This window comes from Acomys minous, assembly GCF_964271855.1.
Source record: "Acomys minous genome assembly, chromosome: 15".
NCBI classification, from domain to species: domain Eukaryota; kingdom Metazoa; phylum Chordata; class Mammalia; order Rodentia; family Muridae; genus Acomys; species Acomys minous.
This window is the reverse complement of record NC_140497.1, coordinates 7,911,406-7,927,079: the sequence shown is the minus strand read 5'-3', so window position 1 is coordinate 7,927,079 and position 15,674 is coordinate 7,911,406. Positions and strand designations below refer to the sequence as shown.

At 53.4% G+C, this 15,674-nt stretch overlaps 1 protein-coding gene across 3 annotated transcripts in view; it reads left to right on the top strand.

Annotated features, from left to right (window-relative positions):
- Nucleotides 1-15,674, top strand: part of RASA3 (RAS p21 protein activator 3) — a 111,505-nt gene that overhangs the window by 82,424 nt on the left and 13,407 nt on the right. For all 3 annotated transcript variants that reach the window (XM_084758848.1, XM_084758849.1, XM_084758847.1), the window contains exons 6-18: nt 126-206; nt 613-685; nt 4,018-4,094; nt 5,658-5,762; nt 6,907-7,063; nt 7,797-7,945; nt 8,717-8,831; nt 9,648-9,722; nt 10,330-10,453; nt 11,642-11,748; nt 12,782-12,859; nt 13,763-13,840; nt 15,394-15,467. In XM_084758848.1, the coding sequence (XP_084614974.1) occupies nt 126-206; nt 613-685; nt 4,018-4,094; nt 5,658-5,762; nt 6,907-7,063; nt 7,797-7,945; nt 8,717-8,831; nt 9,648-9,722; nt 10,330-10,453; nt 11,642-11,748; nt 12,782-12,859; nt 13,763-13,840; nt 15,394-15,467 (1,293 nt within the window). The remainder of the gene's footprint in view (nt 1-125; nt 207-612; nt 686-4,017; nt 4,095-5,657; nt 5,763-6,906; nt 7,064-7,796; nt 7,946-8,716; nt 8,832-9,647; nt 9,723-10,329; nt 10,454-11,641; nt 11,749-12,781; nt 12,860-13,762; nt 13,841-15,393; nt 15,468-15,674) is intronic.

Below are 15,674 nucleotides of genomic sequence, written 5' to 3'. Positions count from 1 at the left end.
ATTTGTAATTACCAATCCACATCATTGCCAGGCCGTAGACCTCCTGGCCTAGAACTCCTGGGCAGTGGCTTGGTCTACTGTGACCAACGTGTCCTTTCCCTAACTACTGTCTTCCTTTGTCTCAGCATCTTCGAGTGCCAGGGCCTCCCCATTGTGAACGGGCAGTGTGACCCTTACGCCACAGTGACCTTGGCTGGACCCTTCAGGCAAGTCATCTTTCTGACATCTTTCCCTGCCTGGGTTTCAGATCTGGGTTGTGTGGGGGTGGGGGTGGGGGATGGCAGGTAAAACTCTGGATTCAAGAGGGTGGCACCCTTTTCAGGGGGGTGAGCGGGAGGGGGGGGCGGGGGTGCACTTTGAAGTGGAATGTGTTTTATAGATTTATTGCGGTAAAGTGCCTCTGCTTCTCGGAAAGCCTTCGTGAACTTCATTCCGGGTATTTTTGGGCTCAGAAAAGGTCTCTGTTTTACACACCATCTGGAGGTGGAGACAGACAATGCTTGTGAGATAAATAAAGGTGGTAAGCAAGTGTGCGTTTGACAGCTCACTTTCCAACCCATCTGGAGCTGACAGCCATTTTGTAAATCCTAACTCTTCCTTTCTTTGCCACAGGTCTGAAGCAAAGAAAACGAAGGTGAGGAAGAAAACGAACAACCCCCAGTTCGATGAGGTGTTTTACTTCGAGGTTGGTGCTTCAGTTCAGACGTCCTGAAGAATTTTCAGCCTTGGCACCCGAGACCCGTGAGCCACCTGTGCCTCAGGAGCTGTCCAGGCCCAGGCCAGGGAGCCTCAGCTCCTGATGGCACTTAGGTCCCTGACAGGTTTCCTCCCGCTCAGGACAGAAAAGCCAAAGGTCTCTTTCTGAACCAGCTGGCGCTGGTTGTACCGAACAGATCTATGCTGTCACAGTCACCAGGATTTGCGTTTGGGTTGTTTGTTTAGTTTTGAGGCTTTTGCTTTCCTGCCTGTTCACCACAGCTTCCCCAAGCAGGGTGAGGTTCATTTCACCGGAAACGTGAGGGTTTGAGCAAAAAGCGGAAATGATTCAGTCAGAGCACGCTGGCACCTCTTAGAACTAGTCCAGGATAATCCAGAAGGGTGAGGCTGGGGGCTCCTCTCAACCATGCTGCCTCCTGTTTACTTTTTAATATCAGGTTCTGGGGGTTGTGGGGGACCTATCTTCAGAGCCTGCCACATAGGAGGGAAAGGCAAAAACGTAGCTGCCACATGGCCTCGTGGTGTGACAGGCTGTAGACCAGCATGGTGGTCCAACATCTTTAGCTTCCTGCACTCAAGAGTTAGAAACAGAAAGGTCACCACAAGTTTAAGCACAGCCTGGTCTATAGGCCGATGGGGGTTACATAGCTAGGCCTTAACTTCAAGAACATAGGGCCTGGGGGCAGGGCGCCTCAGTCTGTAAAGTGTTTGCTATGCAAGCATAGAGACCCACATAAAAATCCAGGTATGGCAGTGCACACCTGTAATTCCAGTTCTTAGGGTGAGGAGGCGGGGTGGATCCCTGATGCTCATAGGCCAGCCAGCCAATCAGTGAGCTTTGCTTCAGTGAAAAGGACCCTGTCTCAAAAATGAAGGTGGGAACAACTGCAGAAAGACATTCTACATCAACTTTGGTACACACACCCTACACACATACACACGTGCCACACACACATGCCACACACATACCACATACACACATACCACACATCACACAAACACACACACCACACACCACACACACACATACACAGTGCACAGAGCATACACCGATACACAAACCCAACTAATGAAAGCCACACAGCTTTGGTGGCACAAAGACCTGCTGTGGTGCTGTGGAGGGCATGGCTTCTCAGGTGTAGAATCTTGAACAGCCTGAACAGGGCTCCCACCCTAAGACTGGCACTATCGGAACTGTGCGACGCTGTAACTCTGCAGAAACAAGACTGCTGTGGCATCAAGTTAGGAGTCCGAGCAATGGACAGTCTTCAGAGTCAACCCCATGAGCTCCTCCACAGTGGAGGTTGGTTAGAGGCAGGAGCAAGATGCCCGAGGCGGGAATGCGGCCTGAAGGGTGCAGGGCAGTGTGATGGGGAGTAGCCCTCCACCACTGTGCGGCTAGGAAATCCCTGCCACACAGGCAGGCAGAGATGCCACAGAGTGAGGCAGTGCCCTGAGGCCTCACTCCAGCCGCAGGCTCTCCCGCTAGGGCTGAACGTGTGGTCAGAGAATGTGAGACTTTAGTAGGAACTGAAAGTCAAAGCCAGCCATGTCTGTCCTTTCTGGGCCCCTTGAAGTGGCTCCCCTAGGCTGTTACAGCGAGGCAGGAGTGAGGCCAGGCTCTCCTGACCCTGCATCCACTGTCCTGGCGACCCTGTTCCTACCGTGTGAGACCCTGCACTTCCGGGCTACGCACGGCTAATTTACTTGCTAGAGACATGAGCTCCAAACCTAGACTAACTAGGTGTCCTGGAGAAACTCAAGAACTGTGTTGTAGGGGAACCTGCCAGGCTGCCAAAGGCAAGTCGGGTCCCTGCTCCTCCCGTCCCAGACTCAGGTGCTGCCACTGTTAGCTTTACTGTCCTATGACTCAGCAGCTACACCCAGCTTACAAGTCCTTATCACTGTGTGGCTTAAGCTGGGGACAGACTTGTGGGGGTGGGGCACACATGGGAAGAAAGTAAAGTAAAATGCCTGGCTGACTGTTCACACACACACACACACACACACACACACACACACACACACACACACACACACACGTTTTAGGAGGAGGTAGCTTCCAGATCACTTTCTTCCTAGACTTACATAGGGTCCTCCTTGCTGGGGGGTAGGGGTGATCGGAAGCCTGGAGCTTGCCCGGGAAGGTGATGCTTCAGGGATATCCAAGGCTGAGATGGGCATGCGTCCCTGAGCGTCGCCATGAGTGGGCTGCACCGACATCTTAGTGAGAAGACAAGGAGACGGTAGGGACAAAGTGCTATCCGGACAGGTTGGTGTGGGAAGACAGCGTGTCCCGTGGGCGTTTCTGGGAGAAGCAGCTGAGGGCAGGTGTGGTGTTTAGGAGGGGGGAAGGTGCTCACCATTGCCTCAGCATCCAGTAAATTAAAGCACGTAGGGTTAGGAGCGTGAGTGTCAGGTTGGAGACTAGGGCTTGGAGCAGATGGCCTCCTTCCAGCCCTTGCAAAGGATACTGAGTGCGGCAGCATCACACACAGCACAGTCAAAGCAGGGCCAGACCCTTGGCCAGTACTCTGAGCCTGAATTGCAGTTCCTGTACTTGATTATTATTATTATTATCATTATTATTTTTAGATAAGGATCTCATGTATCTCAGGCTGGCTTTGAACTCGCTATGCAGTTGGGGGGACTTTGAATTCTGATTGCCCTGATTCCGTCTCCTGGGTGCTGTGGGCACAGGCATGAGTGTTAATACGGTGCTAAGGGTTGGCCTCATTGCTTTGTGCATGGTGGACAAGCACTATGTCATCGGCCAGGAGCTCGACATTCTAACTGCCGAAGAGAAAGATATTAGATCCTTCATTCAATTTTCTCACTTCTCCCAGGGTGCAAACTCGCCAGAGTGTCTTGCTAAGGATGGAAGACAGGTTGAACCACCACAAAAGTTGTGACTTGTCACTGTTGCTGTGACCTGCTGTGTTGGGGGAGGGGGAGGGGCTTGTCCATAACTTTTTGAGGGTAAAAAGAAAACTGTAAGAGCCCAGGTTGCTGCCCTGTAGACCTGCCTTCCTGCCTCATGACATTAGGACCAGCATCCTTGAGGCCTACAAGGTCGTGAACTCGACGGGCAGTTTAGAGATAGAAGGAGCTGCCTCCATCTTGAGAAGCCAGCCCCTGCCGGTGGCTTGTTGTGGCCTCAGGGCAAGCTCCTAACCTAGAAACCCTCAGCCTCAATTCTCATGGGCGAGTTGTATGGTCCTTCCCCTTGGGATGCCAATCTGTACCCTCCCGGCTGCCTGGCAGAGGCGTCTGACATTGCTTATCACCATCTGAATCCAGGTGACCAAACCCTGCAACTCCAACAGAAGGTCCCACTTCGACTTTGAGGAGGAAGACATAGACAAACTCGAAATTCGGTGAGTCCCTGACAAAGGGTAGGTGGCATCTAAGAGGCAAAGAATAGTTACTTAAACAGCTTCCACCCTGCCTCCCCGCCCCCAAACTATTAAGGTAACCCCGGCACCTGGCAGCCACAGAGCTGTTTGGGGGGGCCTCACCCTCAAAGGTCTAGGATCAATTTTAGAAAGCACCAGGGAAGAAGATGAGCCTTCTCATCAGCGCTGCCCCACGGAAAGGCTGCTGGCACCCAGCAGACCTCTTCCGCCAGGCTATTTTCTGAGCAGAGTCTGGCCCCTGAGGCTTTGGCTGGCCCTGCAGAGCCTGTCTCCTCTGATGTTATTGATTCTTTTTGGGTGCCGTGTGGGCCCTGGATGGGTCTTCCCTCTCTGTTGCTATAGAAACCAAGTCTTCTGTAAAGGTTGGTATGCACCACCCCCTCGCCTCTGTGGACTAAGTCCATCTCAGCTGTTTGGGAAACACGCTGGCCAGTAGGGGCCTTCATCATAGGGGTGGGAGACACCAGCCGCCCTCCGGGTTCCAACACCTATTTGTTCTTGGTGAAGTCCCCTTCCCCGTCATACAGGTATGCTCTGTAGGACCGTAGGGCTGGCAAGGATGACAGAAGGACAGCCCAGTCTTCTAAACCGTCCTCTTCAGTAGCAATGCCTTATTAGCTAAGGCGTGACAGAACCTGTATGAGGCTTTCGGCTCTCTCTGGCCGAGCAGTTAGTGCCCCCAACCCACCATTATCCTGGTGCTATTTTCAGCCCTTAATTTGAGGTATCAAGGAATATTCTCTTGGGGACAAGGCATCACCGAGTGGCCCATCCCCGCAAGAAGCAAACAGGCTGCAGACTGTGTTGTAGCTTGTGGTTCCTTGGGACCCAGCTACAGGCCCTCCAGAGGGTACCCTCTTGGTCATGGTTCATACCCCCACAGTCTAATGGTTGACAGAGACAGAAGCAGGGATCTTAAGTTTTAGGAGCAGGGCTAGCAGGTGTGCAGTGCTGCCCCACCCCCAGGTATAGCTGTGGCAAAGCATCTGTCCTGGAATTGCTAGTTTGTCTTGTGGGCAGCTGCTCAGTCTCATGACACCTCTATTGCTTGATGTGCTGGGCCTACAGGAACATCTGGGGCAGAGCCACGCCCCTCGGGTCCTTAGCATGTCTCTGCTCCCTGCTTAGAGTCCTTGGGTCACTCCTAGATGAAAAGACCCAGGTCATAGCCAAGAATGGAGCAGCTATTTGGCTCTGGCATGGGTAGTGACCCCCAGTAGTTCCCTCTACCAGTCTGAGCTGGGGGTCCCCACTGGCTCCCAGACACAGGTATCTTGTCTGTCCACTACTTGTCCGTTGCACTGAGAGTCAAAATCTATCCTCCACCATGCAGCCTGCCTCACCTGCTCCCAGTGAAATTCTTTACAGACATGCTTTGGGAACTGGGACGAGGATGGGGGGGGGGGGTGGCGTCTTCATTTCCTGCCCCCCACCCCCGCACTGGGAAGCAGGTTCCCTCCTCCCTCTGCCCACTAACTGGCCCTGCTTGGTGAGAGCTGACTGACACTTGCTCATCTGTTTCAGAGTTGACCTCTGGAATGCCAGCAACCTGAAGTTTGGGGACGAGTTTCTTGGGGAGCTGAGGATCCCCCTGAAGGTGCTGCGACACTCCAGCTCTTACGAAGCCTGGTAGGTGTGCATTTCAAGGTCTAAGTCCTGGAATGCAAAATAGCTTCTAACGGCAAGGGCCGCTGTGCTGCACTGACCTTTGACCTCACTTACTACCGCCTACTCTTACATGGCTCGGCTTCCTGACCAGGCTTCTGTTGGTACAGTAGGTAACACACAGCAGGTGGAGAGAGGTGACCGCGCTGAGAAGGCGGCTAGTGGTGCCGGAAACCTAACGAGAAAGAAGGACCCGGTTACAGTCTTAGAACTGAGATCAGCTTTGGGCCTCTTCTGGGAGAGGCTTTGCTGTGCATGGCCTTCCTGATCGTGCCGGGTCCCTGGTCAGGGCCAGTGTGCAGGATGTATGTGTCTTCATAGGCTCCTTGGACAGACTTTCTTGGTCTTGGAGCCCCCCCTGTCCCCCTGCAGGTACTCATAAGGCTTGCTTTCTGCTTCTCATAATTTTATTTCTGGTTTCTGCAGACACTCTGCCTTTAGCCAGAGAGCATCTTCATTTTATTCCAAGTTTGGTTCTTTAAAAACACGAAGCTAATGGAGCCCCGTGTCCTGTTGTCCTGGGCCCATGCCGTGTGTCACTCTGAGGGTGCTGAAACAGGCTCCTAATTCTACAAAGTCCCCCGATAGTCCCATGGCCAGCTTTGGGGATACAGGAATCCACCCCAGCAGATGACAGGCTGCCTGGCCAGGGACCTTTGGGTAGACAAGGCCGACCAGGGTGGGCCAACACAGAGAGAGAGAAGTCCTCAGATACTACTGTAGTGACACACTGGCTAGCAGTACAACCTAACCCTCTCTTGTGTAGGTCACACATCCGTGTTAAAAGTGTCCATGGTGGGCCATCCTCAGAGGATGCCCACGACAAAGCTCCTCGCCGCCTGTCTTTATCTTCTCTCTTTCCTCCCCCCTCCTTCATCCCTCCTGCTTCAGCAACCCCTGAGCCTGTAAGTCTCTGGCTCTGCTACAGGGGATATCCACATGGCCATGCCCCTGAGACATCCTGGAGAATAGCCCCAGGCCCTTGTCTTTCTGCCCAAGACCCATCTGTGACAGCTGAGGACTTCCAGGGGCAGGGCACTGGGCTGCCCTGGAAACACCCCTGGGAGGACTCTGCCCTTACCTGCGGGCCCACACCCTTCCTTCCCAGGTACTTCCTCCAGCCCCGAGACAATGGCAGCAAGAGCCTGAAGCCAGACGACTTGGGGTCGCTGAGGCTAAACGTAGTTTACACAGAAGACCACGTCTTCTCCTCAGAGTACTACAGCCCACTGCGGGACCTGCTGCTGAGGTCTGCGGATGTGGAGGTGCGTGTCAGCCACATTGGTTGGCGAAGGCCCGAGTCTAGCTCCACAAACCTGCCCTGTGTACGCTCACCTGTCAGGCTCTGGCTACCCAAAGCACACTGCGCCTTTGCCACCCTGTTTTTGGTACCTGGGGATGCCTGTATCCATTTTGCTGTGCACGTGACTGACGATTACCCCTCTCACATCGTAGTGGCAGGAGCCTGACCAACTCACGCTGCTGTGTTCCAACCCCAGTGCGGCTGGATTTGGGAGTTGGTGGGAGTGGCTTAAGCCACACTCACGGGGGGGGGGGGGGGGGGGGACACAGAGCTGGCAAGGTCCACGCTAGAGCAGTGGTTCTCAACCTGTGGGTCGCAACCACGTGAGGGCTTAGTGACCCTTTCACATGGGTCGCATATCAGATACTTACATGCCTGTTCATAACAGTAGCAAAATTATGGCTATAAAGTAGCAACAAAAACAATTTTGCGGCATTAGGAAGGTTGAGAAGCACGGCTCCAGCAGTGTTAATGCCCGTTTCCATGAGGCGTGGGCTTCTCTGCAAAGAGACGTGGGATAGTTAGTGGATGTCTAAAGGAGCGCACAGCAGGGATGGATGGCCCTCTGCACGGTGGCCTCCCTGGCCACATGGTGAGGTCCGGAGTCGCCAGGTACTGGCCTGTGGTTGGGGCACACCGTGCAGAGGGTGGGTGCCACGTCACACGCTCACTGTTGACCCCGCCCCTCTGTCCAGCCTGTCTCAGCCTCAGCTGCTCACATCCTGGGGGAGGTCTGCCGAGACAAGCAGGAGGCGGCCATCCCGCTGGTACGGCTCCTGCTGCACTACGGCAGGGTAGTGCCCTTCATCAGTGCCATCGCCAGTGCAGAGGTGAAGAGGACCCAGTAAGTGCCCCCTGCTGCCCCCTTCATGCCCAGCCCCCTTCCCACCCCCATGCTGTTTCCCCTGTGCCTCCAGCCCCATACAAAGATCCACTCCCCTTCTTTGTACCTTCCTCTTGACCTTGCTGCACCCCAACTGTCTGTGTCCTTGATGGGAAGCTAGGCCCCTGGCTACCCAGTGGCTAAACACCAAAGATAGCCATCCTAAACTGTATCTGTGCACAGTATTGGGGGTGGGGGAAGGTGTCAGACTCGTCAGGAGCCAATCACGTTTCTGACCCTCTTTATCAGATTTCCTTATTGGTCTCAGAAGTCACCATTTCTGGAAATATCCAGAAAGAGTGGGGAGGGAGTGGACTAGGACCCAGGGCTTGAAGGACCAAGTCCATCTACTCTAGTGAGCTCCAGGTGTCCCTGGAGAGCCCCACTACTGAGTCAAAAGGTGGGATCTGCTCCCCTCTCTCCCCCCACCCCCAAACAGTAAGGCTCGTTGGTGAAGAATGAACCAGAGTGAAGGTGGCGTGGTGGTCAGCAGCCGGTTGCTGCGTGGCTTTGTGTGCAGCCCCAGGCTCTGGTGCTAAAAGCCCAAGTTCTTGCAGGGGTGGAGGCAGGGCCCACCTGGCTCTGCACATCAATAGCCAGGGTGATTGTTGAAATCGGGATTTTTCCCACAGAGCCCCAGGCCTGCTGGCATTCATGTCCCCCACCCGGTGACCAGGCTTTCCTACTTTAGAGCCTTGACAAGGCAGAAGTCACCCCTGTGCTGTTTTCCAGGGACCCCAATACCATCTTCCGAGGAAACTCCCTGACATCTAAGTGCATCGATGAGACGATGAAGCTGGCGGGCATGCACTACCTCCATGTGACCTTGAAGCCCGCCATTGAGGAGGTGCGACGGCCCTGGCCACTTTGGCATGGTGATCGGGGCTTCTGTGAGGGACAGAGCTACCCAGCCACCCACAGGGACCTCGTTTTATTAGCTTTACAGAGGATGTGTGGTATATCCCAGAATCCTCTTTGCTTTCGGGTAGATTATCGATGGATACAGATGGAGATGGATGGAGAGAGACACAGTGGGGGGTGGATAGCCAGTTAGATGGATGGATTTAGTTAGATGATAGATATAGATGGATAGATAGATAGATAGATAGATAGATAGATAGATAGATAGATACAGAGATAGATGCATAGATAGATACATAGATGATAAATACTTCCTCATTGCTAAAGGCGGGTTGTAAAAAGCAGGTTCTTTGCAATGTGTGGAATTTAAACTAGAATACTGCTTTTACCTATGAGCAGAATCATGGGAACACTCGAGGAGGAAAAATGTCCTTAAAGCTTTGAGGCATCTGAGTAAACCGAGCATTCAGTCTTGGGGAAATGGCCACCGCCTGGCTAGTATAGAGGGGCTGCGCTTCCTGCTCTCGCCTCTGTGTTTCACTGATTCCTCCCAGCAGCCTGTGTGGGAGCAACAGTCTCCTGTGTGGGGTCCCATGGGACCTTATGGGATTTTGAGGTGCTATGTGAGGTCAAGGCTGGCCCTTAAGGTGGCTGCAGTCCAGCCCATGGCCTGTGATGCTACCCCACGCCTGTAGCTGTCCAGCGTCCGTTGTGGGAGCTGCCAACAGGAGGACCAGCTCCCTCGGGAAGCCTTTCAGCTCCCTCTTCCCACCTTGGGCAGCGCATGTTAACACTCTTCCAGATCTGCCAGAGCCACAAGTCCTGTGAAATCGACCCCGTGAAGCTGAAGGATGGGGAAAACCTTGAGAACAACATGGTAAGGGACCTGCTTTGTCCTGGGGCACTTGCCAAAGGCAGGCACCTGTCGGGGTTCTGCTCATGGCTACGTGGACACTTGTTTGAAGATCTCAGGCAGAGCAAGGATGGCTGGATCCCAACCTCTCTGGCCCTTGGCCCTGAGTACAGTATCTAGAACTCATAAGATCTGTCACCGTCACACGCCAGTCACCTCCCATCAACCACTGCTCCACTCACTTGAGTCTTAGAGGCTCCATCGGCTCCCGCTGTGCCCTGACCTGTCACATGAACTCCACCAGTTCTCAGCTCAGGACAAACAAACCTCTCCGCATGCAGTGTGCCAGGCTGCTCAAGGGCTGGCTGTGTTAGTGTCTCTTTATGACTTCTTACAGAGCAGGCTTTGTTGGGCTCGTACTTTTAAACAGAAGTGCAGGTTCCTTGTGAGGCTCAGTCTATATTCTGTGACTCCCAGCAAAGGGACCCAGGGGATGGATCACTGTGGTCCCAACATACTGATCTTCGCAGGGAGGGTGTTTGTAAACATCACGGAGGTCTGGGTTCCCCTATCCCTGGGCGTGGATCTGGTGCTGTCTTGGCCTCAGGGTCTGATTGCTCGCCCCTTGTAGGAGAGCCTGAGGCAGTATGTGGATCGCATCTTCACTGTCATCACTAAGTCCGGGGTGAGCTGTCCCACCGTCATGTGTGACATCTTCTTTTCCCTGCGAGAGGCAGCCGCCAAGCGCTTCCAAGGTGAGCCACCGAGGCCTGAGCTAACGGGATGAGCACTCGGCCCCACCAGACGTCTTGGCTCGTAATCTCCCGGTTTCTGGGAAGGAGCACCAATCCTGTAGTGTGAAGATGTCCTTCCAGAACTGCCTCTGCATGTTTTCTTCTTGGGGTCATGAACTCTAAATTACTGCCTTGCCAAGTAGACCAACCCCTTAGGGGCCCTTTCCTCGTGAAGAACCCCATATGTCAGGAGATCTGGGAAAAGGTTTCCTGGTGACTCACTTCTACTCACTGTTCCTTACTCACACTGGCTCCTGGAGAAGCAGAGATGCCTTCCCCACAGCCCTCCCTAAACTGCATGCTTTGCCCACCCCACCCCACACACACCAAAACACCATCTCCTCAGGGTAACCTCCCTTCACACCGTGATATTCCCCAGACTTCCTGGACCCTTTCAGCCTGTGCTATGCAGACCAGACAGACCTCTCAGGAGGTCCCCTTACTCCTCCAAACCCTTGCCCCAGTGCTCTCCTATTCTAACCCCTGGCCCACCCACAGCCCTCCAGGCCCCACCTCTACCACCCCAAGCAGATCATCCCACAAGCAATGTGAGCCCCCATTACTATGCCACACAGGCTGGAGCTGTGTCTCAGGCCGGAGCACCTTGCTCCCAGGGCCAGCCTCTGGGGAGACACAGGTCTGCGTGTGTTTTGCAGACCCGAAGGTGCTCCATCCCCAGAGCTCTGGGGCTGCAGGCCTCAGCAGACTAGGGAGGGAGTTTCCAACAACAAAACACACAAAGTTATCAGCTCACCCTATATTGGAGTAGACCTCCCAACAATGAGGCCTCAGGAGGACTTGGTGAGTCGGGTTACATCTGTGATGCTCAGCTGCCAGCCCATGTCCTCTTGTGACATAATGACAGAAACAGAGAGGGAGACGGAGAAACAGGCAAGAGACAGACAGGGGGAGACACGTAGAAGCACACTGACAGTTCTATAGAGACAGAGACCAAGGAGTGACAGACAGACGGAGATAGACTGAAGAGAGCTGAAAGCACAGAAGGAATGCATAAACAGACACAGAGGCAGAAACAGAGTCTTAAGCCAGACCTGGCTTGCCTATGAGGCCTTGCAAATTGACAGGCAAGATCGGAACCCCGGTGCCCTGCTTCTGTCCCAGACTGAAACTGTCCCCTGTCTGCTTCAGATGACTTGGATGTGAGGTACACCGCTGTGAGCAGCTTCATCTTCCTGAGGTTCTTCGCTCCTGCCATCCTTTCCCCAAACCTTTTCCAGCTGACACCCCACCACACGGTAAGCGTGTTGTCCTGTAAGCCAGGCTGCCAGTCCATCTCAACTAGCCAGTCCGCCTCAACCAACCAGTCCTCCTTAACCTAGCCAACTGGTTCTCCTTAACCAGCAAAGCTTCTACAAGTGGAAGAGAGAGAGAGTGGGTTGGGCAGCTTTCTTCTTCCCTCTGATGGAAGAATCAATACTACTTTATCTTATTCTGTATTTGTGCGTATGTAGGTATATGTTGGTGCAAAGGTCAGTCTCAGATTTCTTTCTTCATGCACCAGCCATCTTGATTTTTGAGGCGGGGCCTCTTCACTGGGAGCTTACCAATTACCCTAGACTGACTGTCCAGTGAGCTCCAAGTATCTGTCTCCATTTCCTCAACGCTTGGATTACACGTCTTATGCTGGTGCTGGGGACCAAACTTACACTCTTATGACAATACTTTGCCAGTGGAACTATCTCTCCAACCCCCATTCAATACTGTTTTAAATAATAACTCGTGGTCTGACCAGGGTCTTACATGACAGCCTTGATCAGTGCCCTGCCCACTGTATAAGGTACACAGACACTTCTTCATCTACACATAGTGCACGTGCTACGGCCGAGCCCTGTCTGGGTGGGGCATAGCTTTCCACCGGGTGACAGACGTACGCCTGGTAGAGGCAAGGTGTGGGAGAGCAGCCCTCTAGCAGGTCACAGCAGGTCACAACGTGACTTCTTGGAGCTTTCTTTGGTTTAAGTTAGACCGTCCAAGCCATATCATTGCTGCAGGCATGCCTAGGAAGGTCTGAGGAGCCTCAACTAGGGCTGCAGTGATCTGCAGGACTGCTCTCATTTTGAGAGGGCCCCTTGCATATCAGGCAGAGAGGCTGAGGTGGGTCTTCTCAGCTAGCAATGCCAGGGACCTGGCGTCTTGAGGAAACAGACTCCTGACCTGCTGTGGTGGGTTTTAGACCGTGTCCTTGCTCTTATGGTCTTATCCTGGACTTGACAGCTGCTCTTTGACAGAGCTAGTGAAACTCACATTCCCTTCGTCCTGTTTCCTCAGGATCCACAGACTTCTAGAACCCTGACACTTATCTCAAAAACAATCCAGACTCTCGGGAGCTTGTCCAAGTCCAAGTCTGTAAGTCTGCTCTTGTGGTTTTATCCCTATGGACTCTGGCTTTGGGCTTTCTTCTCTTTAGAAGCTGTACATGAAGTGTTTGGCATAGAGGGGAGGGCATGTTCATCACAGTTAAGAGGGTGGTGAAGAGAATTAAAGCCAGTGTCTCCAGCTGCCAGCTCCAAAAGTAAGCAGTCTAGAGCTTCCTGCTACCTCCGCCCTGGCAAGGCATCGTGGGGAGGTTCATTGCCCATAGTGAGCAGATCAGCTCCATCCTACGCTTTAGGTGGACGAGGTAGCTGAGCTTTCTCAGCTTTGCCCCAGGACCCATAGCCATAGCAGGCGAAACGTGTGGTACTGACCATCGCTGTGCTGGGATGTCAGTGCTATAGGCAGAAACCCAGGGAGGGTCTGCAGCTCCATTTGTCCATATGCAGCCTCTGCACCCTGGAAAGCAAAGGCTGGACCCTTCTCACCCCTTTGGTCACAAGTCTGCATTACTCCTTCATCGTCACTTGCCCCAGACCAAAGGTTGATGCCACGGTCTCTGGTCTGCCCTGGACTCCCCGTTCTTCCAGACTTCCCTTAGCTTTGATCCATGCCCATAGCCCCAGGCTGTGGTGACTCCATTAGTAGCTCGTTTGTAGCCCACAGCCCCATTCCCAGATATTGATAAAAATCTAAAGATGTGCTTTGCGCCAGAGGTTTCAACATAGACGCCCTAGCAATGTCTGTGGCTAGTGTCTTAGCATCCCGGCTTCATGCCAAAGCCTCTGGGTGGGGCACCATGCTTACCATTCACCCATGTGGCCTGGAATTGCCTCATCCGTTACACCACGAGCTTGTTGCTGCGTTTTATAGCTTTCAGACCTGGGCCATGAGTGTTGGTGGCTCTTATCAGCAGGTGACCTGTTTCATTTTCAGGCCAGCTTTAAGGAGTCATACATGGCAACGTTCTATGAATTCTTCAATGAGCAGAAGTACGCAGATGCTGTAAAGAATGTGAGTGTTACATCCTCCAAGGTGCAGTTCCCAGGACCTACCTCGCTGCTTAAACTGAGGCGGGTGTACCAGCCTTAAATGCACCTTTGGCTCCCCTTACAGTCTCGTATGGAGGCTCGCTCTCGGTTTCCTGTGCCAAGGGCCTCCTATTAAGTTACTTTCTGTTGCTGGGATAAAACATTAACTGCAACCAACTCGGGAGGGGAGTGGCAGCGAAGGGTTTATTTGGCTTACACTTCTGTATCACAGGCCCTCACTGAGGGAAGTCAGGCCAAGGACTCAAGCAAGAACCTTGAGGCAGAAACTAAAGCAAAAAAACATAGAGGAATGCCATTGGCTGGCTTGTTAATGTAGGGGAATGCCACTGGCTGGCTTGCTTTTCATAGCTTGCTCAGCTTGCTTTCTTATACCGCCCAAATCACCTGCCCAGGGCGGCACTGCCTGGTGTGGCCTGGGCCTCCCACATCAGTCACTAATCAGGAAAGTGTCCTATGGATCTAGTGAATCTGATGAAGACAGTCCCTCAATCAAAAGTCTCGCTTTCTAGATATGTCTAGGTTCATGCCCAAAACTGGTCAGCACAGGTCTTATGTTGACTACGTGTTCATACCTGTGTGTGCCTCCTGAGTCCTGACCTGGTGCACGTAGCGAGAAAGACACTTCAGGATCCCGGGCTTGGCTTTCTCTCTGCTATTCAGAAACAGTCTACACAACTTCTCCTGTAGAAATTATAAAAGTCCTGGACAGCGCGAGAGAAGAAGGGATTGCAGCTCAGGATAACCTTCAGCTGACGGAAGGAATCTCAAGAATAGAGTGGTTACACACCAAAGCTGGGGGCCAGGGGAAGAGTGATCTCAGCCAGGCAGAGCTAGCGGGGGTTCCCATCAGGCCCCAGGATGTACCACTATCCCATCAGGCTCCAGGATGTACCACTATCCCATCAGGACCCCAGGATGTACCACTATCCCATCAGGCCCCAGGATGTACCACTATCCCATCAGGCCCCAGGATGTACCACTATCCCATCAGGCCCCAGGATGTACCACTATCCCATCAGGCCCCAGGATGTACCACTATCCCATCAGGCCCCAGAATGTACCACTATCCCATCAGGCCCCAGGATGTACCACTATCCCATCAGGCCCCAGCATGTACCACTATCCCATCAGGCCCCAGCATGTACCACTATCCCATCAGGCCCCAGGATGTACCACTATCCCATCAGGCCCCAGCATGTACCACTATCCTGTCAGGCCCCCAGAATGTACCACTAGAACCTGACTTAGGCCTACGAAGTTCAGGTAGCTCTGCTAGCACACGCCTGGCTCCTGGTAACAGCCCTGGCAGCGTCACAGCAGAGGGACAAGACCTGGTGGGATGGACTGCGTTCCTATACCGAAGATAAGAGCAGACACACCAGCTGTCACAGGACTCGCATCCCCAAACCTCTCTGCTGGGTTCAGAGGCGCTCTAAGCACCCCAGTAGGGTTCTGATGGAACAGATGCTGTCCACATGTTTCCCCTCCTGATGGTCTCATTTCCTCCCACTTCAGTTCCTGGATTTGATTTCGTCCTCGGGGAGAAGGGACCCCAAGAGCATAGAGCAGCCCATCCTGCTTAAAGAAGGGTAAGTTAGGTCTTGGTGGTCGAGACCGTTGTCATGGTTACCTCCTCCTTCGCCCCCACTGCATCCACGCCATGGCATCCTGCCTGAGCAGTCCTGGGGATGCATCCTGCTCCTGTTTGCACACGCTTTGACAGGCATTGCCTACTTTACATGAGCCCTGCCCCACATCCCAGTTCCCAGTTGCTGGTTGAGCCTATGTTCAGCGAG